Genomic DNA, 26,462 nt, shown 5'->3' on the forward strand with positions numbered 1-26,462 from the left:
GGGGCTGCGGACTAGCCGGGGGATGGGGCGGCTCCAGAACTGAAGACCCACCCACGCTCCGCCCGCCGCTGCGCAGGCCCCGCCTCCCTGCCCCGCCCGCACCGCTCCCTGCGGCCACCCCCCGGAGGCTCCAGCTGGAGCTGCCTCCGCCCGCCGGCCAGAGAGCGGGTAAGCCGGATTCCGGATCCCGGATCCCGGATCCAGGATCCCGGATCCTAGGTCCCCGATCCCCGCCAGCTGCTTCTGCTCCCGACGTCTCCAGGGAAGGGCGCCGTAGTTAAGTCTCAGGGACAGGGATGAGGATCCGTCAATAAAAGGCAAGCTGGACAGCAGGGATTTCGGACTCTGGGAACCAGTTCGGGCTGCCTCCTGGAGGTGCCCTTCCCGGCTTTCTGGGGGGCTCCTACGAAATATGCTAGTGTGGTGTCTGAAGAGCAGGGAAGACGGGGATCGTCTGTATCTCGGCGCGGATGTCTGGGCGGCGAAGGGCTCCAAAGTGGAAAGGCAGTATCCAGACCTCTGGAAAAGGGGCTGAAAGGGTAGAAAGATGAGGGGACTTGATTCGGCGGCTCTAGTTGCCTGGCTCTCCCTCAGGAGCCCCCTAGCGAGGAAATTATGGTTCGGACCATCCAGCGACTCCCTTCCACAGTCCAAAGACCAGAGCAATTCCCAGAATCATCATCGCATTGTGGAAAAGCGGCCCGGGTGGAAAATAATAAAAGTTATAATAGCAGTTAACAGGGACTGAGTGCTTATATTGTGCCAGACACATAACGAATCACTTTACATATATTACCTTAATACTCATAATCTTGATAGCTTCTTTTAATAGCTGTGCTTTACAACATAAGAAACTGAGGGCCCTGGCTCCCCAGGCGTTTACCGTGATCACTAAGCTAGAAAGTGATGTAACCAGAGTTCAAGCTCTTTTAAGTCCTGCCTTGAGTCACTTGGAGAGTCAGTACCACTCACGGTTGAAAAATCCCCAGTGGCTCAAGAAGTTGGGGATTGAATATGGACCACCCAACTAATAATCAAGCTCCACTCAAATGACAGACTGCAAGCTGATAAAGCCCAGGAAGCCTGCCTAGGAGCTGCAGTATCTGTGACAAATGGGAAAATCAGGTTGCATGGATCTCAGTGCTGAGAATAGGCTGACTGGGTTGTCCCCTTCCTCCAGCCCTCTGCACAGGTAGGGAAGAATGTTGAAACATTCTCGAGCTTTCCTTGGCTAAGGAGCACAGATGTGACTAAATAAAAGTGCTGCTGAGGAGCCTCGGACAAGGTTCAGATTTGGGCTCACAACCTAGGTGCAGCAGGGTCACTGGGAACTGCCTCCACCTCTCATCCCTGACTTCTGACACCTAGCACAGGTGCTCCAAAGCTTGTGACTGCACCTGACAGGGGTCGTGCTAGCTTTGGAATTTGAGCCTGAGCTACTAGATTACCCAATATGAAGGATCTGGGGTCTATATTACACTACTTTAAGCCTCATAGGACTACTTCCTCAACCATAGTCTTTCCTATGCCATCAAACTTCTGAAAAGGCTTCACAGCTCCCTGTCCAAAGGGCAAAAATCCTTAGTCAGCCTGAAAAGGCCTAGTTGGTCTTCCTCTAGCCACTCCCTCCTCATCTTTCATTCCTGTCAAATTAAGTTCCTAAAGATTCCTATTCAGGGCCTTCACATATGTTGGCTTCTCTACCTAGGATACTCTTTCCCCTACTCTGGCTGGCTGTCATCAACTCACCCTTTGGGTTTCAGCTTTCAAGGTGACATAACCATTTCCACCCATCTACAACAGATGCCCCTCCTCTGTGCTCCCATAGCTCCCTGTACTTCTGTATTCTAGTACTTGTTACTGTTGTAGTTGCCTGGTTACTTGACTCTGTCGCTCTCTAGACCATAAGCACTGTGGGCAGGGACCGTGTTTTATTCACTGATGTTTCCCCAGGGTCTAGAGCAGTGTCTGGCAAGTAAAAGCCCTCAGTAAATATTTGCTGTATGAATGAATGCATGATGAATGTTGACAAGCCCAACCCACTCTGAGCCTTGTTCTCTTATGATACATAGCTATCTTGGTGCTGGCCTAAAGGGCAAATAAAGCTTTGGCTTCAACTGGGGCTGTTCCTGAAACCTGTGCCTTCAGATGTTTAGCCCCAGCTCTTCTGATTAGATAAGATTTTGGTGTATGATTAGACTGAGCATTTCTCCACCCAGCCCACCCACCTAGAGTCCCCCACAAATTGACCTCACTGGGCCTGCTTTTATGAAAGGTTTATTCCTAGTGCTAGGTCCCAATCTTCCAGGGCTCTAAGCACAATTAAACTGGGTGGGTAGGTGAGGGGAGGCCCATTCAGATGCAGGGCCAAAATGGGGCTCCCCATTATTCCCACGCCTTTGGTCCCAGTCCCCTTCTCTGCAATGGGCACACATAAAGGAGGGACAAAGGGTATTGGAGGCAACATCATTGGCCCAGGGGAGCCCAAGAAGAGCTGCCATTGGCTGACAGGGCCTTGTGAGGCTCTGCCATTGGTCACGGGGCACACCCCAGGATCTGGGGATATGCCTGAGGAGTGATGCCATTGGCCAGGGAGTGGTTTTGTCATAGCCTTTGGCTGCGGAGTAGAAGGAAAAGATCTGGAAATGCAGCCCAGTGGCCAGGAAGATAAGGGACAGGGCAGCGGCTGCTGGGCCTGCGGGCCCCCTTCCCTACCCACAGCAGTGTGGGCAAAACTGGTATCAGGCCCCAGCCAGAGAAAGGGAGCCCAAGCCAGAGGGCAGGTGGCAAAGGATGTCCCATGTCCAACCTCCCCCACCCATGGACTGCCGTTCCCAATGTCTTTCTTGATAGCCAGGGTGGGCTGGAAGCAGCTCACTGCTCCTCTAGCCAGGAGGGTTTCTCAGCTCCTGGAGGCCGCAGCTTGATGTTGAACTGCTGCAGGGTCTGCTCCAGTTGTTTCTGGTTCCCAGCAAAGTAGGCGGACACAGCATTGTGGAAGAGCAGCAGCTGCTTGTGCATCACCTTGATCTGAGGGTCCAGAGGGTCAGCTGAAGCTGGACTCAGATGCCCTTCTTGAGGGGCTAAGCCTGAGCCCAGACTAGGAGCTCTGATGGTGCTTTTGGGATGGGGGCTGAACTCCACCAAGGGAGCCAAAGGAGAGGGCTCAGTATGATGGGAGAAACCTTGATTTGCTGGACTGGGGTACTGGTACCCCATATCAAAGGGTGATTTTTCTGTTATGATCCTGGAACCAAATTCTTCAATAGAAAAGAGCAAAGATTCGAAGGGAGGGAGACCTGGAAAGGCCCAGGGGTTAAAGAGGGCTAGGGGAAGATCCCACTCCTTTGCCAGGCTGCACTTCTCCATCCAATGATGGGGACCGTGTAGGGGGAGGGTCAGTGTTAAAGATAGGAAGGTGGGGCTAAAGGGGGTGGGGTTGGCACCTTGTTTTCTTCCAGGAACTTGAGCTTGATGGCCACATCTCCCCGCAGCTTCTCATATTTGTCCCGATGGGCCTGGAAAGTGGCCTGGGCACTCTCAAGTCGACCACGCGTCCCTGCATCCCGGGGGCCTAGGCTCAGCTCCTCTAAGTCTGTTCGGTAGGCATCATATTCCAGCCTGGGGAGGGTGTGACAGAGGTTCATCTCTACCCCTTTGTCCTACATACATACTCTCATTTCCTTCCTGAATTCTTAAGCTCCTAATCTCAAACTTCCACCCAAGCCAACCAACTCCCAAAACCCTAAACCCTGCCAGTGCCCACACCTGGCAGCCTCATACTGTTTGACAGTCATGAGTGTATCTTCCATAGTTTTGGTGACTAACGTGTTGATGCTAGAAACAAAGAAGTTCACAGCCCCTAGCAGTGTCTCTCCATTCTTGCACAGCAGCTTCTGTGTCTCTGCATTGTAGCCAAATTCCTCCTGAGGGCAGAAGGGAGGAACAGGCCTTGAGAAACAGTCCCCTATCTGACAGGAGCTGTAGGGCCCTTCATTCCCCCCTTCCCCAGGAAGGAAGCAGCCATCAAAACTGAAACAACCAAGGACTGCCTCCAGCTAGGGTCTCAGCCAGAGAGTTAGTGGAGCCACCCTGGGGATGCCTGGGGTGGGAATGTGGGGGTAGGGTTCTCAGATAAATTCATAGGACTAGAACAGGGAAAGCTAGTGCAGCAGGCAAAAGAGGGGCTCCAATTAGGCTAAGCACTAAAGGCATTCTCGCCAATGCAGAGAGGGTTACTTGTGAGGCACCTGGTGTGCCACCTCCCACAGCCCCTCCAACTTTGGACCTCTGTACAAACCCTTAGGCTGCCTCCACAGGTGAGTGCTGCTGGGGGCAGGGCTGGGCCCACCCTGGAGGGGTTCTCCCTCTGGGCTGCAGGAGGGAGGGAGGGAGGCTGAAGGGTGACTGCCTGGGAAGGCCTGGGCCCAGTCCCTCCCCACCCCCACCCTCTTTGGCCTGGCCAAGGTACCTGAAGCTCTGGGGACTTCTGGCTAAGGTCAGCAAAGGCGTCACCTAGTGCATGCTGGGTCTGCAGCAGACTGTAGAGGTGGGCTGTCAGTGCCCGGCCCAGCTGCAGGACACTCTCATACTTGCGCTTTGTCTCACGCAGCAATTCAATCTGCAGCTCTAACTCCAGGTCCACAGTCCGGGAGCCTCGGCCAAATCGCTCTGATAACAGTTGCTTTGTACACTGATTGGGAAGTGAGAGAACAGGTCAGAGACCCTAGTATCCTGCCACCCCCAATAGGTATCTACCCCAGCATACCCAGGCTCCTGCTCTCAGCCATAGATGGAGTATTAATTAGGATCTGGGAGAAGGAAAAACGGTACCCAGGGGGTGGTGTGGGAGAAGGGAGATGTACTTGAATCCCACCTTATATGTGTTGATGCCCCATTTCTTGACGATGTCAAACTTCTCTCCAGCGATGCCCCGAGCCACCTCATCTCCGGGGCCAGGAGTGGCACTGTGAGATGGATGGCGGCCAGACCCTAAAGGACCAAGTTCTCTGATACCAGCCTCTCTCAGATACAACCAGACCCCTATGTGGCTCCACCCATACTTCCCTCCCAGCACCTGAACATGACTTCCCCAAGGAGCAAAAGTTAGAGACAATTAGATTCTTCTGTTCACTAGGGGGAACTCATGTTATGCCCTGAGAACCAAATCCCAATATACATCTGGCCTCCTTCTGAAGTCATGGTGGGGGGTGGAGGATGAGGGAGGAGGGAGCTGCTGGTGTACAGGGGCAGAGGAAACTAAAAAAAAAAAAAATACAGTGAGTGTGGAGTGGAAGGTCAAAGATGGTGGGTCCTGATAACAAGACACCTGGCTGGCATTCCCACATGGAACCCTAGTCAGTGAGAGATTCAGGGCTGCTTGTTCCTCTGAACTTTAGAGTCTAAAGCAAAACTCTGAGAAGCCTCATAAAGTTCCAAGTCAGCCTCAAGCTCCAGAGCAGGGGAAACTGCTGTGGAACAGAGTTCTTATTGACTAAGGTGGTGGCAACAGAAAAAAGGGGTGATTCTCAGGGGAAATGGCAAGTGGGAATAGCTGGACAACCCTGGGAACTGGCCTTGGGCTGAGGAGAGTCCACAGGGTTCATACTAACAGAGGTTTCCAAGATCTCCAGAGATAATTCAAGCTTTCTTAGACGTATCCTATGTTTCCCAGAATCATTTGTCCCCCTCTCCACTCTGATCATTCTGATCATTCGTACCTGTGGGGATGAGTCCATCACCAGAGCCCCCATAGCCACCAGACACAATGCTGGTTTCATTGAGGTTGGGTCCTGACACCATCACCTGCTGGAGGTCCTATAGGCCAGAGAAGAGGGGGGGCTTCAGGAACATAGGGGCAGCTGAAGCATTTTGGGGGTGAGAACAAGCTTGGACTGAAGCATCATAGAGCACACAAGGGAAGTCTGCACAGAATCAGAACAAAGATTTATAAAAAGATTGAAGGGAGTTAGATAAGTTAGGGAAAGCTACTGGGATAGGGGTAGAGCCCAGGGTTTATGAGTTGGAAATCCTAAATTGAAACAATAAGAAGAATCAAACAGAAGCACCTGCTCGAGCCCATCATCCTCAGGAAGCTGTCCAGCTTCACCATTCCCGTGGATGGGGATCTCCATTGTGGCTGCCTTCCCTAGGATCCCGTCCGTCATGGCTAGGGAAGGGACTGGACTCAATGTCTCCACCCCAGCACCCTGCAAAGCCCAACACAGACAGTTCTGGAAACTGGCCAGAGCGCTAGAAGAGAAGATCTCCCCTACATTTCTTAGGTTTTAGATGTTGTCTCAGGGCTTGAATGTTCTGAAGTTTGGCTACCACTCCTTCCTCAGGTAGCATATGTATTTCTTCCCTCCAAGGTGCGTGTTTTTACACATGCACGCCCAGGCTCGTCAACCTCCAACTCCACCAGGACTCCAGTGATCATTCATGCATTCAACCATTGAAAAGACATTTAATGTGTGCCTACTATGTGTCATGTGCCATGTGAGGCCATGAAATACAGTAGTAAACAAGAGAAATAAAGTCTGTGTTCCCTTGGAGCTTATCCCCATGTAGGTGTTTCTTCCCATCAGGAGATGAACCCCTTTCCAGGACTCAGATATGTTCTCCATTGCTTGGTCTTTCAACACTCCTTTGGTGTTTCTTCCCCATTCCTTCAGGTGGTCTCCCTCTCCTCCATCCCAGGCTCCTTCTCTTTCTCAGGCCATCCCCATCAGGCCTTACTTGAATTAATTGGTGTATGCTCTCGGCCTCTGGGAAAACACTCTTTCCCCCAGGACATAGGTGATCCCTTCCAGAGTCGCTTACGTCTCCCCAGGTGTGTTTCCCCTCTCTATCCCCCCCCCCCCATACACCTGGGCATCAGGTGTGTCCTTATCCTTCCCCTAGCTCAGAGGTATCTTGCCCTCAGGACAGGTTCATGCGTTCAACTTCCCCTCACCCAAGTATGTCCCTCTCACCTGGGGACGGGCCGCTCTTCCCCTCAGGGCGCCAGGCCCGGGCTGCGCGGGGACCTCAGGTTCCAGTTCCCGTCGCGATCTTAGCAGCAGGTCAGGGACTCAGCGGAAGTGATGTCCTCTCCCGGGCAGAAGAAGCCGGCCACGTCGTAGGTTATGAGGGCGGAGGTGACGTTAGGAGCCAGGGGCAGAGCGATCCTTGAATCGACCCCTCAGTCCCTTGGGATTGGACGAGAAATTACTTCCAGGGCGTTACCGAGAGGCTGTAACGGAAGTGAAGTCGGGCGTGCGCGCATAGTGGGATGGAGCAGCCGCAGCCGCAGCAGCAGCAGCTGAGAAACGTGAGTGGCAGCCAGAGTGGCTTCAGGGTCCTACGTTCAACTCTAATCCCCGTCCGCTTGACGGGAACCCCAAAGGGCGAGGGAGCGATCCGAGGGCTGGGGACGTCAGGCTGTAACGCGCGATCCTGGGAGGCTTCACGATGGCGCGGCCCTGAAATAAGTCGTGGCCTCCCTTATCGCTGAGTTATTGGTCCCCTTCTCTCCCAGTTGCGAGACTTCCTGTTGGTCTACAATCGGATGACGGAACTCTGCTTCCAGCGCTGCGTGCCCAGCCTGCACCACCGAGCTCTCGATGCTGAGGAGGTGGGGAACCGAGTAGGGGTTTACTCTCCATCCTCAGAGTGTTAACCGTGGACTGCATCCCTCCTGTCCTCACTTCCCCTACCTTTGGCCGGGGCCTTTCCATGACCCTCGCCCCGAGGCTGGAGATGGGAAGGAAGGAGACTGACCTGACAGGACACTTTTGGTCCCTACTTCCACTCTGTCTTCCTTCCAGGAGGCCTGTCTCCACAGCTGTGCTGGGAAGCTGATCCATTCCAACCACCGCCTCATGGCCGCCTACGTGCAGCTCATGCCGGCCCTGGTACAGCGCCGCATCGCAGACTACGAGGCTGCCTCAGCTGTGCCAGGTGTTGCTACTGAACAGCCCGGGACCGCGCCATCAGGCAGCTAGCCATCCCTAACCCCAGAGGGAGGCGCTGGATGGACCCTCAAATTTAAGGAGCCAGCATACCTCGGGCTGCGTGCAGCCTGTATATAGAGAGTGAAGAGGTTGTCTGAGAGCTGGGCACTGTTGCTCCTTTTCCTGGAGCTAAGAAACCCACTTTTATTCTGTTTTGTTTATGTCCTGGGCACGGAAGCTTTGCCCACTATTAGCACCAGCCTTTACTCTGTCAGTGCATATTTGCTGGCTTCAGCCCGGGCAGCAGAGAAATTGCTTTCTATGTGTAGAAGGAAACCTCAGCATTCCCAGGCACCTGGTTAAAGCAAGGTCTGTGGGTACAATTTTAAGGTTGGTAGTAGCAGCAGAAAGTTGGTTCCTGCCCAGATAATAGAGAAATGGGAGTTGTATAGCTATCCTTAAATCTGTCAGACTGTACTGGTTCACTGTGAGCCAGGTATGCATTCATTCATAACGTGTGCGTGTGCATGTACTATGTCTTATAAGAAGAATTTCTGCCAGATTTAGGGAAAGAAGGAGTTAGCTAAGGACAACAGATCAAGAAATCACAGAGTTTTTAGGCGCTACTTCCTGGGAAGTAAGTAGCTCCAGAACAAAGTTAAAACCTATAAGAATTCTGGGGTGTTGTGGAATTTCAGCCTTTTCCCCAAGTTGTCACTTTCTTATTCTTTTCTGTCTTCCTGAATGAGCAGTAAAACAGTTAAGCAAAGAAGGTCTGTGTGCTTGTCTTTAGGGGCAGTTGGAAAGGGGAAAACTTGGACTATATTCTGCAATACGGTCGAACTTGGGGGAGAGAAACTCAAGGGAGAAATAGATGATGGTAGTTACGGGAAAAAAGGGATAAGACAAAATCTTTAATGTTACCTTAACTGTAATTCCAGCTCTTTCACCCTCTACTCCATGATGTTCCCACTGTGCCTGTTCTGTGATTTCTAATTGCAAAATCCAGCCTATCCATTCTTTCCTCATTATTGCCCTGCCTTGTGGAATTTATTTCTACATTCAGCAATCTGAATGGCCTGTCACTCCATCACTCTGTTTTCTTGCTACTCCTGTGTCCTTTTTGTATCATTCTAGCCATTCAATCTTTTCTGTTCCTCTGAACTGCTAAGAGAAAACCACAGCTGTGTAATGAATGCCACTAAATATTTAAGGTCCCCAACTTCAACCGAGCCCTCACTACCAACAAGCAACCCTTGTTGGATTCCTGATGTATTAGCTCTCCTTAATCACAGGGCAGTTATTTACACCTTTACTGCTCCCCTTAATTCCCCACCTCACCCTCAACTGTCCCCCATCAGGTGACCAAGTTTCATTTTTTACAGAGGAAATGGAAGCTCTTAAGCAGTGGCTCTCAGAATAATAATAAATTCTTACAGCCACCTACAAAGCACACGTTTTCTCCCCATACATTTCAGGAAGTTGAAATTCTCTGCAAGCAGACCCTGTATTAAAATACAAATCTAACTTTAAAATCCATCTTCTTTTTACTATACAAGGCTACCTCTCAATATCTGTTGAGCCCGTACTTTGTATGGGTTGATGTTGGCATGTGTCATGCTTCATCTTAATCTATGACAAAACTGCAAGAGGTATTATCTTCACTTAACAGATGAAAAAGAATCTAAAATGTACTAGAAGCACATCTTATACACAGTTACATGCTGAGAAAAGTGGCTCTGATCAGCTTTTTGCCTTTTAGCTTTCTTGTGAACAAATCTTACATAGAAATGTTTATTAGGGATGTCAGAAACTCCCTACTTAGTGGCTTCATGTCTACCAATAACATTCTTTCCTTGGGAAGTATAAATTCAGGTAAAACAGCTTGTGAACTTCCCAATCTCCAGAAACAGGAATAAGGACCTGGGATGTGCTGCTGGTGGGAGGATTCTTCCACATCAACATTTGTGTATCCTTGCAATAAACTTCTATGTAATTAAACTTCCAGATGATTGTGAATTATCTGTTTCCATGTCACGTAATAACTGCTGGAGAAGGGCTAGGAATATAGACATTCTTTGTACTTACAGAGTTTCTATTTGCTTACTCAATTGCACCAAACCTGTCCCTAAGCATGGAAAAACAAGTGTCCCTAAATCTCATCCATCAGTCTGTTTCTTAAATTTTCAATCTCTGATGTCCTGATTCTCTCCTCTCTATACTTAGAAGAACCTTCTTCCTACCATCGATCTGTAGTTGCTGAAGTCTCCCTCAGGTTTTGCCATAAAGTGGTAGTCATTGGCAAAATGAGAGCACATGAGGTTTCAAGCACAAGAATAAATGATGATAAAGCTTTATCCCTTTACGACAAACATTGAGGGGTTGATATTCCTGCCACTGTGGCTTCGGAACATAACTACCCCTACCATTCCTTTGCAAAGTCTGATTCCTTTGAGGCTATTCAAGTGTGCTACCCTCTCTGGCCTTAGTAACTACCACTCTCCTACTTTCCTCTACATAGCTAGCCTTTGATCTTCCTATCCACCTTAATGTTTACATGGACACTCCATTCAGTGTTTTGGTCTAGTTCTTTGACCTAATAATTGTCAACGATTTCCACTACCTTACCTGCAATTCCCGCAGTTATAGCCTGGTCATTGTCTTCACCCCACATTGCTCTGTCTTCTAAACCCTATTGCTTACATCTTATTTACCAACCCTGTTCCCACTTTATTTACTGAATTATTCTACTTATGTTAGGTAGCTAGTTAGACATATGCAACGGGGAACAAAGGAATAGGGGCCCAGCCTAGAGACCACCCAAAGAACACCTTACTGGTAGAGAATCCCTCCTGCATCCCCAGAGACTAAGGAAAGGAGGGTCATGATCTTAGCCAGCTACAGACATCTGCGCAGAAGGTACTATCCTAATTTGCCCACAGTTTAAGCTTCATTAAAATGCTATGTTTATTTCTGGAAGTTCACGAATCTATAACAGACTGAATTCAGGGCAAGCACATGCACGTTAGGTAAAGAGTTATATAGCAATCTTGTGTCAATCAAATTGACTTCACTTGCCAATCACCTAAGAACGCCTTTGTAACCACCCGCCTTTGTAACCACCCATCACGGCCCTAAATATAATGCAGACCTCTCCCTCCCCTGAGGTTAGAGCTCTCCATCTTCCCTGGCTATAACCCAGCCTGCCCCCCACCGCTGCCCCGCCCCCACCCCCGCCCCCACTGAGATATGTATCCTCATTTCCACATAGCCAGTTTTAGGCTTGACCCGTCTTCTACCTCATAATATGCTTTTAATAAATGAACATTTCTCATATTCACTGAATTGAAATTCATTTCTTCATCAGTGATGAATCAGAGGTGTGTTACTGGAACTCTGATCGCCGCAACAGTAACACTACCATTCTTTGATTTCACTAGAGGCATCAGGCCATTGCTTCTCCCTTCTCTATACTAAAACCTTGCTGTCTTTAGATTCCTATCCAGCTTAAATTCTAGTGAACCTCTTAGAATAGCTTATTTCCTTACCTCTCAATTCTTTTTTAGACTCTTAGATAAAATGAAACACATTCGTTCCTGTGTTTGGACAGATAAAAGCCACCCAAGCAAATCACTATAGAGTAGATTTATGTCACAATGAATCCATGGTTACCAGCTTCAAATGGCGTCTCAGCCCCTATAATCCCACTGGATTTTCTAGTTGTCTCTCCCTCTTGCTTCAATGAATATTTCAAATTAATATTCCTAAATCTCTTATTAGCACACACCCCCACCACAATTCTGCTTTCTGCAGATAATCTAATTTCTTACTTCACAGAAAAGTAGAAGCTGTCATTTGGGAACTCACAACATCTGGTTACTAGACATGGTTACCCACCCATATCTGCATTATTCTCTCCTCTCCTTTCTAAAACAGAGCAAGCATTCCCCTTAAAGCCAACGCCTATATTCTGTACTTTGAATTCTAGTCCTTCTTTCCTTCCTTGGGAATCTGACTTTTTCCCACCTTACTAAATTCTCATCAGTGTTTAAACATGCTAAAGACTCCCCTGTTAATACCAAACAATACCACTCTGTACTTCATTTTCCCTCCAGCTCCATCCTATTTTCTTCCAGTTTGCAGATAAACAGTTGAATACTTTGGCCCTCTCCATCCCATTCCTCCACCTAGTCTTTTGACTTCTACAATCTCCATTCTACTGAAATGGTTCTTACTGAGGTGACGCTGGCTCACCAAGTGACCTTCATATTTCTGAATCCCGGGTTATTCCCCAGTCCTTAGTTTACTTCACTTCTCAGTAGCACCTGGTATTACTGTCTAATTCCTCACCATTGACAGGCATCCACCGGCATCTGCGATTCCACTCACATATTTTTACTACTACCTCTTTGGCTGCAGCTTCTTAGCCTCCTTTGCTGGCTCACCCACCTTCAACCTTCAAATCTAAAAGTTTCTCTACGCCCTGTTCTTTCTCAAGTCTATTTTTTCTAGGATTGTTTCATTCCCACTCTGAGCTTTAGTTACTGATGACTCCCAGATCTCTCTTTTGAGCTTCCTGATTGACATCTCCATTTAGGTATCTCAAAAACATCCCCAACTCAATGTGTTTTTCTCATGAACTTTCTTCCTATGCCTAGTACTCACCCAATGGCAAAGCTAGAAACCTCACTCATCCCCTCACTCAATTGCCAAATCCTAACAACATACATTTCTAAATATCCCTTGATTTTGCCTGCTTCTCTCCATCTCCACAATCTCCCACCCAGATTATTGCAACTGCTGCTTCTCCCCATACCCACTATTACACCCCTCCAATCTGTTCTCCATTCACAGGCCAGAACACAAACTGGTGCTTAAAATTTTGCAACAGCTTCCTACTCGTAAGATAAAAATTGACATTCTACACCTGACCCAGAAGGCCCTGCATGATCCAGCTTCTGTCTACTTCAGCTTTATCTTCTGTCCACTTCAGCTTTATGAATTTGTTCCACAGATTTTATGATCACCTATTCATGGTGCCTAGCACAGGGGCTGAAGAGAGAGCAGAGAGCAATCAGAATCTCTGCCACCATGGAGCTTATGTTTCTAGTCAGAGGAAACAGACAATAAGCAATTAAACATTTACATGAGATAGTAATAAGTGCTGTGGAGAAAAATAATGCAGGGTAAGAAGAATAAAGAAGGTGGAGAGAGTATTGCTGTTTTATTTTGGGTGGTCAGAGAACTCACTTATAAGGTGTCTTTGAGCAGAGATTTGAAAGGAGGGGATAAGCCCTGTGGACATCGGGAAAAAGAGTGTTCACTCTGATTTAAGCCTCTAGTTGTCCCTCAGTATCTATTGTCTCCTTCTTTCTTTACCAATAGGATCCCTGGCTTTTGTCTGGACACATGCCCACTGAAAATCAAGATTCGATTTTGCAGCTTTCCTTGACACTAGGTGTGTCTATGTGATAGTGATATGTGCATTGCCCAATTGTGCTCTTAAAAGTAGGCTCTGAGGTGGGAGCATGCTTGATGTGACCCAGGCACAGCAGGAGGCGAGTGAATGGGGAAAGAGAGTAGGACAGAAGATCACAGAGGTAGCAGGCAACTGAACAGATAGCAATTTGTAGGCCATCATAGAACTTTGGCTCTCACTTGAAGGGATGAGATGATAAGGCTTTTGTGAGTTTTGTGCAGAGGAGTGACAGGACCTGTTTCTTTGAAAAGGGTCACTGGTTGCTCTGAAAAGAGCAACTTGTAGTCACAAGAGTGGAAGCGGGAAGACCAAGTCAGAGGCTATGGAATAATCCAAGTGAGAGGCGATAGTGGCTTAGATCAACTTCTATCTAGCACTTCGGGTGATAAGAAATAGTTGGATTCTGGATATTTTGAAGCTATAAGCCAACAGAATTTGCTGAAGGATGAGACATGGGATGTAGGGATAAGAGGGGTGGGAGGAAAGGAGAGAAGTCAAAGGAGACTCCAAGGTTTTGACCTGAGCAACTGGAAAAATGGGCTTGCCATTTACCAAAAGTGGAAGACAATGAAGAAACAGGTTTCTTGGGACAGGAGGAGGCAGCTAAGGGTCTGATCTGGGATATTTCAAGTTTGGGATACTCATCAGATATTCAAGTGGAGACATTAAATAGGCAGTTGGATACGCACATATAGATTTCAGGGCTATGGTGGGACTATCATATGCTGAATTTCTACTTTTGTTTGAATCATCTAGCTCCCCTACCCCCGATTTTGAGCTTCCTGTGATCAAGGATTTTGTCTTATTTGGGGTTTGGGAGGAGATAAGATGGGGTAGGTGGTTGTGGGGGGTGGGGATGGTCCCAATGACATAGGTCATTGGTGCCTGGTGCTAGCTTAGCTGCGTAGTAAATGGATAAACAGATGGATTACACCTGCCCACGATGCGCTAGGGATTGCTACTTCCCCTAATCAAACGCGTCGTTCTTTTTCAGATCCAGCCAGGCTGACCCTCTATTCCCAAGGCTCTAGGGCAGCGAGCACGTTTGGCTTGGCCCTGCCCCCTGGGTCCCGCCCCTTCCTTTTCTGGCTCCTCCCGCACTCCAGGAGTCTGCAGCCCGGGCCTCGTGGGTGGGATCTAAGTAACCGTTCTAACAGCTGGGAGGGGTTGGAGCTGCGGTTGAGTCCACGGCGCACTATCTGCTTCCCTTCACCCCCTAGGACCACTCTCGCCTGCTTCCCGCAGTTAGGCTCTATCTTCCCACGCTCCCACGGAGGCCTCCTCACTCCCTCCTCCACCTCCTCCTGCCAGGCCGGTCCTTTGCCACTTTTCCCTTTCTGTTTGCTCTCCTTCCCCCACCCCATCCCGATCTAATAGTTCTCTATGGCCATTCCTCAGCTTTCTGTCCTTAACAGAAAGCCGACCGGCAGGCAGACGGGACTGGGACTCTGCTACCTCTGAGTGACGACCTGTTTCTCTTCTTCAGGCGATCGCCAGGCTCCACTCCCAGTGACGGTTCCTCACTTTGTGTATCAGTTTGCCTCTACAAGTGGTCACACGTGTGTCTGCCAGTCTCCGCGTGTGGGTGGCTGTGAGTAGAGGGAGCCCGTGCCTAGGACCCAAGTTTAAGTTCGTCCATTTCCCCAACAGGCACTCCTTGATGAAACCTCATCGGCAGATCTGTGTGCCGTCCCTTGTCTTGCCTCCTGTACCCTTTAGGCCAGGTGAGGGGGACAGTGTCCTGGGGAGTAGGAAGGAACTCTTGTGCAGGGAGCGCCCCCACTGCTGTCCAGGGCCTGCTTCTTACCAGAGTTTTTGGGGAAGCTTGTAGGTAGGGTCGAGGGTCCCAGGAAAGACCCTCTGCTGGTCTGGCTCTGCCTGCAGCTCCCGTTTCCCTGTCCTAAGTCCCTCCCTTCCCCTTTCGCCCAACCCTTTTGACCTTGACCATCCCCTGCCCAGAGCCTAAGACCCCCTTCTCTTGCCCCTCTCCTGGGCTGGGTCCAACAGGTGAGGCCCAACAGCCAGGAACCTGGAACTGGCAGTCGGAGCCTGAGCAGTGGGCAAAGTTGGTTCGCCAACAGTTGAATGACGAACTCCTCTTGGCCTCAGAGAGGAGGGTGGGCTCCTCTCCTGAAGCAGCATCATCATCTGATCCCCTTGAGTCTCGGCGCTATCAGAGGAGACAGAGGCAGTTCCTGAAGGCAGGGACTCAGTCAGAGCAGCCCAGAGGGCTGGAACTCCTAGTAGCTGAGCTTCGAACTCTATTCTCAGCCGTGCTGCAAGATGGCAGCCCTGCAGCTTGGCACTACCTGCATGCAGTGCTGGGTCTACTTCCCCCATATCGTGCGCTGCTAGTGGGTCACCTTGATTTGCTGCCCTTCTTGGAGCAGCTGTACCACTGGGCACCCTGGGTCCTATCCCAGCTCCAGCTGGATCTGCTAGATGCCATAAACCAAGCCTTTCCTCGAGACATCTCTTTATTAGAGAATGCCTCCCATGTTGACTGCTGTCTTCAGAAGCAGAGGTTCCATCATGGTTCCTCACTCCCAGCGTGCCCTTTTATGAAGGCCTGGAGGGATAGGCAGCAAGTGGAGGAGGAGCTGGCCACATGGCTGCGACCACTGACTCTGCCTGAGCTACAGCACAGTCTGGGCATTGTTGGTGCTGAGGTGGCCCTGGAAGAGGCGCAGTGGCTAGATGGCCTTAGCCTCCTGCCCCTGGCACTAGCAACAGACATCCCTGTACAGTATGAAAGCAATGGCACGGATAACACAGAGGAGGAGCCTGGTGGAAGAAGAGAGACTAAGTAAGTGAGAGATCTAGTCTGGGGCTTTGAGCAGAAGAGAGAGAGAAGGCAGTTTATGGGTACCCCTTGGGTTACTCGGATGTCTAAAACCAGCTCCCTATTGACTTTAGGGATTAGCCTGACAATAAGCCAAGCTAGTGAGAAGGTGCAAAATAAAGCTGGTGGTCTGAGTGTTAATCTCCATAGGGAAATGCAGAAATTCATGAAAATCAAGACAGCCAGGAGGAAACCAAAGCTTCAGAGGAAAAGCTTGAGTTTCCAGAGTTTCCAGATTAAAGACTTTACCTTAAATCAAGCCTGATTTTGTCAGTTTTTACTCCAAATTTATGGTTGGGGCAGTTTTTTCTGAAGCCTTAGCACCTTTATGGTGGACAGATAGGCTGGCTCCTAGGGGCCCTGATAGCGAGTGGCCGATGCCAACAATTCATGCCTTCGATAACTCCAGCAAACTCTTTCTTTTTTAAAGACCTGCCATGTGCTTCGAATGTATGTTTCCTCTCCCGGGGGAACCTAATTGAAGTGAGAATGTGTTGAGATGTTGGGAAGGGGTCAAGTTTTCTGCCCTCTCTTTGGACCTGGTGGTAAACATCTGAGGCCTAGCTAAGGCGGCTTAATTTGCATGACGTTCTCCAGGAGTGGTCTCCCAGACATTGGTTCATTCAAAAAGTATTATTCAATACCTAATATATATCAGGAACTTATAGATGCTGAGGATACAGAAATGAACATGACAGACTCTATCCCTTTTCTTGGATTTTACACTTAGGAAGATAGATGTTAAATAAGTTGATACAAGTAAAATATAATTACAAATTGTGATAAGTGCTATAAAACCAAAGAACACTGCCTTCCCTCTGGTTGCTCTTCGTGTGTGTGTGTGTGTGTGTGTGTGTGTGTGTGTGTGTGTATACACAGGTAGGGGAGAACAGATCAGAGGAGTTTGTGTTTAGAATTAAAATATCTTGCAGGTTAGGAAGTAAAATAAAAAGAAAGTTTCAAAGGGAAGGGACCAGTCAGTAGTGTTAAATTCTACTGAGGCAAGTAAGAAATCTGAAACAAGTTAATTGGATTTAGCAAGGAGGAGGTTGATGAGAGCAGTGTCAGTGGAGTTGTGTGAGGAGGGAGCCAGATTGTACTGCATTCAGGAGTTTATTGGAGACGAAGTGGAAGCACATTTTACTATTCTTTCACAAAGTTTGGCTTGAAAGGGAGAGAGAGAGAGATAACAGGACCGCACACTGAAAGAAGAGTGGTGTCTGGGTAGGACTCGTTAAAAAAAATATATGGAGAGATGTTCATAGCTCTTAAGACAGTGCTTGAGAAACGGGTACTCAACAAACATATGTAGAGCAAATGAATACAAATAGGCTAATAGTAAGAAGAGATTGAAGATAGCTCATGAAGAGGGGATAAGAGATCCAGAGTGTAAATGGAGGAATTAGCCTTGTAAAGAAGAAAGGTCACTCCTTCCTCTCAAATTGGGGGAAAAGATTAGGATGGGAGTATATGCACATAAATACGTGGGAAAGCAGCTGAACTTGAGGGGAAAATGTCTCATTTTTCTCTGGGTAGAGAAAGGAGGAGACTGGGGCTTGGCAGGACTGGGCTTGGGGAATTGGTGGAGGCCTGGAATAGCAGCTGAGGACACTGGAAGAGATAGCTGCTTGAGGACTTGTACTAAGGCATAAGAGTAGAACAAGCCCACAGTTGAGGCTGGACACCGGAAATCTATAGAGGAGCCAATATTCCTGGTTCTGTGTTCTTCAGAACCTACTTAGATCATGTAGGAAATGAACCTTTAACAGCAGTTATACCTTTAAGATGTCCTGATCCAACATCAAGGTCATAGACCCTATTGTTGATATGAACTTTAGAATAAGATTGCACTGTTATCCCTGGGGTAACTTGTTCTATCGATTTAAGTTTGGGTCAATTAATGGCACTAGTATAATTTGATTGGTTAAGTCAAAGTTTAATGAGAGAGAGAGAGAGAGAGAGAGAGAGAGAGAGAGAGAGAGAGAGAGAGAGAGAGAGAGACTTTGTGCACACTCTGAAGTCACTCCAACCAAAATTGTTAGTCCAGGTAATTAACTTAACATTTGGCTTCTTGGACAAATAACTTTCATAATAATTTTGTTGACTGTTATGATAGCAGTGTGAGAACATTGACAGTACTGGCACAGGCTTGAGGAGGTTGAAAAATGTCCCTTTAGATCTTGGCTGGAAAAGAAAGGATGTGAAGCTAGAGGCTGAGTGATGATAGGGGAAGAGCAAGAAAGAGACAGAGGCAGGGAGATGAGGCAGGGTTGGAAAGCAGGTATAATGGGGGCAAAGACAGGAGTGCAAGAAGGTTAGGAAGGTTGCCAGAGAGCAGAAATCCAGGACCGAGGGCTTGCAGGGTGACAAGTTGGGAAAACAAAAGTATCCCCACTACTTTTACTCAGTATTACATAGTATTTATTTTGTAGTAATCACAATCAATCCAGAATCATTATTCATTTATCAGAAAGGGTGGAGTTGTCCATGCACATGTCTGTGTGAATATAGTTGCCTGGCTGTGTTGCATCATGGACTGGTTTTACTTGGTATGTGAACACTTTTGGTAGAATAGGTGGTAGAAAGGCTCTGATAGTGCCACATCAGGTCCTCTCACTGGCCAGTGGTGGAAACCTGATGTCTTTGCTCTGCGTGGTCTCTCACTTTTTTCTCATATAGGTCTCATCTTGACTCTGAAGTTGCTGGAAAGAAGACCTTCCAAAAGAGCAGCACTGGCTTTTTACCTGGGATTTCCCTGCTGGGTAGCCAGGCGATGACCATTCTGAAGACAGAGAGAAACTTGAAGAAGATCCACTTCCTCTATCTCAATGTGGCTCCTAGCCGGTACTTTAGGTAAGAGCCTAAATCTAGACCTCTTCTTTGTTTACTCCCCGATTTCCTCCAAGGCTATCTTCCCCCTTGCCTCTTCCCCATACTCACTCCTCTCCTGTCCCTTCTCCTCTCCCTTGTCATTTTTCCTCTGTCTGTTTCCCTCCCTCTTCCCTTCTCCTCAGCCCCCTGCTCGCCACCCTTCCCCTCCTCTTTGCTCCCTTTTGCTCACAGTCTTTTGTCTTAGTCATCCTCTTTTACTTTCTGCTCTTCTTTATTCGATCCTAGAATGATAGAAGCATTTAGTCATTACCTCAGAAGGGAATTTAAGGGTGATCTTTTCCAACTTTAATGCATGAATCAGGTGCTTGTTCAAATCTTTAGTGTCAGGGAAGTTTTGTGTTTCTCAAGCCATCCTGTTTCTTAGACTGTACCAAAATGTGTTTTCTTTTCACAATTGCCCCTTGGTCCCAATTTTTTCTCTGAGGCTATAAAAACAAATCTCCTCCTTCCACATGGCTCAAGAGGCATTCATTGACTTTCTTCCATTAGATCCAAATCTTATATATTTTTAAAAGTCCTCTTCAAATCCCATCTCTTCTCAGAAATAATAGTAAAATAATTACCATTAATGAAGCTTTTCTATAAACCAGGCAGTTTGCTAATAAATACATGAGATGTGTTATTTAATCCTTACCTGCCAGGTAGGTGCTATTATTATTTCCATGTATGAGATGAATTGACTGATGCATAAAGAGGTTAAGTAACTTGTCCAAAGCCACATAAGTGGTGGAAACAAGACTTAAACCCAGGACTATGTTAACTCACAAGTGTGCTCTTAAGCAGTATCTGATACAAACTCTACCTCCCCGAGAGCCTTATTTCCTATATACACTGATCTCTTTCTCCTGGACTTAGGTAGCACTATTGATCTGTATCGTCTATTCATTTACTGATAAATTCATTTAACATTCACTGAGAGCATTGTGCCTGTTATTAAGCAACTGTGTCTTGGCTCTGAGTTTACTCTTCTCTCTGCTTTGTGATACTGGGACTGAGACTATAAACCCCATTAGGTTTGATTAATAGTGGGTGCCAGAAGGGGACTGGACAGCAGGATAAGAGAAGAGACTGTCTCTTTTGCCTGGTCTTCCTGTCAGCATTGTCCCAGAAATGGTACTTCACCCTGGCAGTGGCAGGCACTTTCTGAATCAGCCTCTTCATAATCCTGAGGAGTACCCATACCAGCTGGGTAGCACTTTCCATCAGAATTCTGAGTCTCAACTCTGTAACGTGCCCCCTCTAAACTTCTGAGATACTAGTAAGAGCCAGGAAGCATCTCCTTAGAAATCCAACTTACAACTCTACAAGCCCCTCCTCCAAGCTCATAGCTTCTAAGAACCTAAACCTTGTCTCTGTGTTCCTCTAGTTCTGAGGCTGGCATCCATTTCCTGTGGTTATTATCTCTGTGCTACCTTAGTGCTCCCTTTTGCTTTTTCAGTTATCTTACAGCTTTTAAAAAAACACATTCTATTAAATTTACTTTGTTGAAATGCCTGGTGTGGTCTTGGTTTTCCTGACTGGACCCTGATTGATACAGTTCTTGATATTATGAGTGGTCTCAGGAAACAAGCCTCAAATATGCAGTTCTGATATTGGTTTCGTAATGTCCTTAGCCTCAAACAGTACTGAGCTCCTTGCTAATGGAAACTAGGATACTAGTAATCCATGACATGCAGTGGCATCACAATTAATTAAATTATCACTTTTGCTGGAGTGTGATGAAGCATCTACTGCCACATAGTGGCTGCTATTCTTGACCACCTGGCAGTAATGATAGTAATGGTAGCAATGTGGGACGAGAGGTCTATTGACCATGATGGAAAGCTCACAGAAAGAAAATTACAAGCTTAGAGCTTTCAACTATCATCTCAGTCATAGTCATAATCAGAGAAGCAGCACAATCAAAGATAATTAGGCACATTGAGAGACAAGAACCCATGAGCAAGAGAACTGAAAAGGCGGCATCTGCCAAGGAAGAAAACCAGCGAAATGAGTTTAGCATTTGGTGCTGCTTTTCCCCAAACGGACACCTGTCAGTTCCAATGGAGGCAATTGTGTGTTTTACTCTACCCTCCCAAAAGACTGGGAAGAGGAGCTGAGCTGTTGACAGACTCAGAAAGCTCAAGAGCAGAAGTAGCAGAAGTGCCGAGGACCCACAGCAAGGAGGGAGGTGTTTTCTGGTTTAACATATATTGTAAATAGGGTCCCAACTCAAGGCCCAGGGGATTTAATTTGTGGGTTCTCTGAGATGATTTTTATATTTTATCTAGATATTTTGCCCAGTTTTTCTAGTTATTCTTAAGTGGGAATGTTGGTCCAAATTTCTAGTGCACCATAGCCAAAGTGGAAACTGACATTTGTTGTTTCATTTTGTTTATTTATTTGTCATGTAACAGGTTTTAAAAAATATGTTTGAATTTATCAAATTTTTCTTGTCTTTGTCCTAGATTTTGAGTAATTTATTCCTTCACTTCCTTAGAGCATTTTCTCTACTATCACCTTCCTAGCTTTACTACCCCATTTAAAATCACACTCCCTTCTTCTTGGCACTACTAGTCTCCCTTTTCCTGCCCACTGCCCTGCCATTTATTAGGTTTATTATTTAGTAGGTTTACTGTCTTTCTTCTCCAGTGGAATGAGAGCTCTGTCAGGGCAGGTGTTTTTGTTATGTTTAGCATCCTCGGGGCTTAAAACAGTTTAGCGTAGAGTACAAACTCAGTAATATTTGTTGAATGAATGAATGCATAAATTCATTCATTCATATTTGGAGAGGATAAATTATGAGTTCAGTTAGAGAACTTGCTGTGTTTCAGGCACATGCAAGAAGACAGAGAGTTTGAGATATTTTGGAAGCAGTCGAGTACATGGGTCTGGGACTCAGGAAGATCTCGTTTTGCCCCATTTACTCTCTAGCATCACTTACTATTCCAGTTGATCTGAGCTCTTTGAGGGCAAGGACTATGTAGCCGTTATCTTTATGTCTTCGTCTCTGATCTCAGCCTGGACAGAAAGGTAACTCGATAAATGGTTTAATTAAGTTCCATGAAGTCATGAACTAGGTTTTTCTTGTTCACGTCTGTGAACCGTGTCTGACACAGTGCTTTGCTTAATAAACACTTGTAGAATGAGTGACCATACCCCTAAAGGAGCAGTGGCCATTGGGAGTGAGGAGAATGCTCCCTAACTCTTGGCCTGGTGCAGAAAGAGTAGCCTCTGTTTTAGAAGGTCACAGGGACAGGGCTCCATTAGGGTAGGTACTTGTCCTGTGGGAAGCTAAATGGTCTAGTAGTTAAGAGAAGGGGCTTGAATTAGGTAGATTTGTTTTTAAATCCTGTATTATTTCCTTGACTGCCTTGGGTAAGTTATGGTTTTTCTTTGTTTTTGTTTCTCGTCTGTAATTTGGTGATAATAGTGCTTGAAAAGATGTAGTTACTTTGTCAGAAATGAAAAAGGTTTTTATATGACTTGACTTAGTGAACTCGTTCTGGTATCTATCTAAACACTCTTAAATCATTTGTTTAACAATGTATTTTGGAAAGTTGAGAGAAATAAGAGACAGAGGAGGATCATTTTATCTTTTAGGTATTAAAGGCATAGGACCTAGGACATACAGCTTTTAAAGGGCTTTAAAGTATATGAAATGCTTAAAAATATTCTTGGCTCTGTTATGAAACAAAAACTGCAAAATAAAAAATAATAAATGCTTTATTAAATGTGACATAACATTAAGCTAACTACTGTAACTAGATAATAGCTGTTATATAGCTACATATAAATTATATTTAATGTGGGATGTAGGTGCATTTTGCTGAAGAGAATTTTGTAGGGCTTTAAGATAGTTCCAGAGATACTTCTTGTTCACTAGGTGGCAGTTTTCCTCTTTATGATCTGTGCCAATCTAGTTGCCCCCTGCTTTTCCCCATTCTCAGTTAGGCCAAATGGCATTCCCTGATTATCTCTGATGTTATTTCAGAACCTAGAGATATATATGTATTTTGTCATTTCCAAGATGTACACTTTTTTCACATTTCAACGTGTCTGAAATTGTTATGCATCTTATAATTTGATGGAGTATCATATTGGCAGCATTTTTTGTTTTAGTGTTTCATCTGCAGCTTACAACTCATGGCATCTTAGATTTGATAGGATGTAAGGTATCTGGGTTTGGAGACAAGAACTTCTTGGAACTGGCTAGGGGCTTTTTTTCTTTCTTCCCATCTATCCTTGGCTTCCATTTCTTTTTAATAATATTTGTTCCATCTTTCTAGTTTGAAGATCATTCTGCTCTTTTTCCCTTCTTTCCACTTTCTTCTGTCTGCTTTCCTGCCTTATTATTATTATTATTATTTTTAATCTCCTCTTCCTTCTTTTGTCCTGTTCTGAAGTCTGCACAAGTTCCCAGGGCTCCTACTAATCAGAGCCCTTTTTTAAAGGCCCTACAGCCTAGTGGTGGTGCCACCAAACAAAGTGAATCCTGAGCACTACATCTTCTCTCCCTTTGGGATCCTGCATATGCACCCCGTGGAGGGCAGTGAGACAATGACGCTGGGTACCTGGCACCGCCATTCTGTCCTCTGGCAACAGCTCCAGTTCATTCCTTTCTTCAAGTATTGCCTCTTACGCAAAGCTTTGGCCCGGTAGGTGATGGTGGCTATGGGATTTGGGGAGAAGTGTTGCAGGCAGCAGCAGCACATTGTCACTTTCCTCTGATCTGTAGCTGGAAGAAGAGTGTGAAGTTGCAAGGGCTGGCCCGGTGCCGGACTTTCCTGGGGAAGCATCTACTCTTTGTCGTGCCCCACTTTGGAGCTGGGCTGCTCCATATTAGCAGGTGAGGTCTTCAAAACATGACGCCAGTGGATTTTGAAAAATCATTTTTACAAAAAGTAATAGCACGTTTCTTGTAGAATATTTAGGAAATACAAAAAAAAAAAAAAAAAGCTCAAAGAAAAAACATTTTTAATCCCTCCACTCACAAATAACCACTATGAACATTTTGCTGCATATCTTTCTATTTTTACATATTGTTAAGTAACCAGTTTGTTTTTTTTCCTCTGAATAATATAGGCTGAACATATCTCCGTGTAATTATGTATACCTGTCTCAGATCAAATCTGGGGATCTAACTCAGGTGTTTGAATCCAAACTCTCTGCTCTTTCCATGATATTACTGGGATTCTTTTTCTGGAAAAGATTAGTAGTTCTTATTTTCAGTACTTTCTTCCTTTCTCTGCATTCCTCAGCCACTCCAATTGTCTTCTGTGATAGGTGATGCAATCTCAAACACCTATGAGGCCCGAGTGGGAGCTATAGAAAAATTTCAGTGGGTTAGGTGCAAGATATTACAAAGTTTGGGGCCTGTAACCTGGAGATTGCATCTAAAGAGGACAGTCATACTCAGTTCCAGTTGACTTTTGCCATTGGGAATATAGGTCCAGCATATCAGCCGCCTTATTTTTCAGGATTTCCTAGAAATCCACATTTTGTTTTAAAATTTCTTAGTTTTACCTGGTTGGCTCCAATTTTTATTAAAACACTGTGCTGGTCAACTCTTAGTGGTACATATGAAAACCTTTTCAGTCTTAATTTGGTCCAGGGGCTACCAATTTACAACCTCCACTCTAGGCATCCTCCAGTCTAGCCTAATCCTCAAAGTGCAATGAAAAGCATAAGGGCTTGAAGGCTGTACTGATGTGAATTTAAATCCTGAATACCAGCAAGGGTCTTTACTCTTTAAGCCTCGGTTTTCTGATCTGAAAACTAGAGATAAAGATTTCTGCTACACAGCTATAGTGAGAATTAAATGAAATTGTGAATATAAAGTACCATGTTTAGTGCCTCTTACTAGGTACTGAATAAATCACACCTATTATGATCATCCTATGCTTATTGGAGGCCTTCACTCTTCAAGGATATACAGAGATGTGTTCTCAGGGGTGATGGTAGGGGAGTGGATAACAGAAGCAGGTTTCCTCAGGGTTGGTCAGCCCATAAAGAAGTTGCAAGTTCATCACTGATGATCCTAAAACTCACCTGTCCATCTAGACTTTTAGGGCCTTTGGCTTCCTTTATTCCAAGGAGGAAGCCTCTGTAGTCTCTCCTTCTAGGTCGGACCTTGGGATCTATTTGACCTTCTCTCTTGTAAATGTTTGCACATACCCCAGGCCTTTCCCAAAGAATTCCTGGGTTTGAATTCTTCCAAAGAACTCTCAAGAAAAAGCTGTTACTGTTGATCACTGGGAATATTATAATCTTTCTAAACATTTGCTCATTCAGAGGTGAGCTGGGCTAGGAGGAGGTCAAAGGTGTTCAAGGAAATAGGGCTGAGATACCAGCTCTGACCAGCTTGGCTTTTGATTCCAGACTTCTACAGGAGCTGCGCTCCGTGTCCTGGCTTCCCCAGGAGCCAGATCAGAGCTACCAGCTGGTGGATCTGCAGCGGGCTCTAGCCAGGGAGAACCACAAGGCTCTGCGGCTGCTCTGTCGCTGCCTGCACCTCTGCACATCCATCCTTCAAACGGTAAGAGAACCTTTTCTTCAAGCTGAACTTGCCAGAGTTCCAGTCTCTGCCTAGCTTATGCTCCTTCTGGGATCCTCTGGATGGCCTGGACTCTGCATTTGGTTTAGAGTCATTGTCCTGCCGAGCAACAGCAGTCTCTTCTCTGGGGTGGATGGATCAATAATAAGTGAGCAGAGACTTAGGCTCAGTCTTTCCTTATGGGCTGGTCCTGGCCTTGAGGAAGGAGGAATAGGAACATAACATTTATTTTTCAGTTGTTTGTGCCAGAGGCATTAGGGAATTTAAGAGTTGGAATCCTGCTCTTTCACGCTGCAGGGCTTATCTTTGAACCTATCTTGAAACTTTGGCAGACCACTGGCTGGTAAAAGCATCCAAGTTGGAGTCCTTCCTAATTATGCCTACTTTGCATCAGTCATACATGATCCCAGCCTAGGGCTCTGGGAGGCCCTGCTGTACTTGCCTGTTGCCCATGACCTACCATTCATAGTTTGTTGTCTGTCAGGTGGGGCTAAATACACAGTTCTCTGGCTAATAATCACCATGTACAGATAGTCCAGTTCTGAGAGAGGGGACCCACCCAGATTTTGTGAAAATGAGAAATGATGCAAAAGAGGACCTTGGTGCATTCATACAGGGAAATAGTCTTTATCCTCCAGACAACAGCTGGACCTGCCATTGCACTAAACTGTGGGGCAGAAAGTGGGTTGAGATGCTCCATAGCCTTTCTCTACCTCCCAGTTCTTAAATCTCACCTTTGTTTTAATGTTACAAAAACAGTGGTAACTTTTTTTTTTTTAT

General features: G+C 46.4%; 3 protein-coding genes across 5 annotated transcripts in view; 2 read left to right on the plus strand and 1 right to left on the minus strand.

Annotated features, from left to right (window-relative positions):
• Positions 1–2,260: 2,260 nt before the first annotated feature.
• ARFIP2 (ADP ribosylation factor interacting protein 2) lies at positions 2,261–7,105 on the minus strand. 3 transcript variants are annotated; one of them, XM_016133500.2, is made up of 8 exons: positions 6,975–7,105; positions 6,069–6,209; positions 5,721–5,817; positions 4,877–4,992; positions 4,472–4,693; positions 3,769–3,926; positions 3,447–3,621; positions 2,261–3,030 (listed from the first exon to the last, which is right to left on the minus strand). In XM_016133500.2, the coding sequence occupies exons 2-8, from the start codon at positions 6,165–6,167 to the stop codon at positions 2,875–2,877; spliced, it is 1,023 nt and encodes a 340-aa protein (XP_015988986.1). In that variant the 5' UTR covers positions 6,168–6,209; positions 6,975–7,105; the 3' UTR covers positions 2,261–2,874. The 3 variants fall into 3 exon arrangements, with proteins under 3 accessions (XP_015988986.1, XP_015988987.1, XP_036077055.1); XM_016133501.2 differs by lacking the exon at positions 6,975–7,105 and having other exon boundaries at positions 5,721–5,924; positions 6,069–6,180; XM_036221162.1 differs by lacking the exons at positions 6,069–6,209; positions 6,975–7,105 and adding an exon at position 5,415 and having other exon boundaries at positions 4,877–5,043; positions 5,721–5,780.
• Positions 7,106–7,209: 104 nt separating this feature from the next.
• On the plus strand, positions 7,210–9,941 carry TIMM10B (translocase of inner mitochondrial membrane 10B). The gene is made up of 3 exons (XM_016133505.2): positions 7,210–7,312; positions 7,520–7,615; positions 7,809–9,941. The coding sequence occupies exons 1-3, from the start codon at positions 7,274–7,276 to the stop codon at positions 7,983–7,985; spliced, it is 312 nt and encodes a 103-aa protein (XP_015988991.1). The 5' UTR covers positions 7,210–7,273; the 3' UTR covers positions 7,986–9,941.
• Positions 9,942–11,713: 1,772 nt separating this feature from the next.
• The window catches only part of DNHD1 (dynein heavy chain domain 1), a 59,476-nt gene continuing 44,727 nt past the window's right edge, over positions 11,714–26,462 (plus strand). Inside the window, 6 exon segments of the mRNA XM_016133506.2 lie at positions 11,714–15,137; positions 15,421–16,219; positions 18,935–19,108; positions 23,581–23,784; positions 23,865–23,975; positions 25,508–25,664. Of these exon segments, the coding sequence (XP_015988992.2) occupies positions 15,074–15,137; positions 15,421–16,219; positions 18,935–19,108; positions 23,581–23,784; positions 23,865–23,975; positions 25,508–25,664 (1,509 nt within the window). The 5' untranslated portion in view covers positions 11,714–15,073.

The sequence above is a fragment of the Rousettus aegyptiacus genome, unplaced genomic scaffold, assembly GCF_014176215.1.
Source record: "Rousettus aegyptiacus isolate mRouAeg1 unplaced genomic scaffold, mRouAeg1.p scaffold_m13_p_5, whole genome shotgun sequence".
NCBI classification, from domain to species: Eukaryota; Metazoa; Chordata; class Mammalia; order Chiroptera; family Pteropodidae; genus Rousettus; species Rousettus aegyptiacus.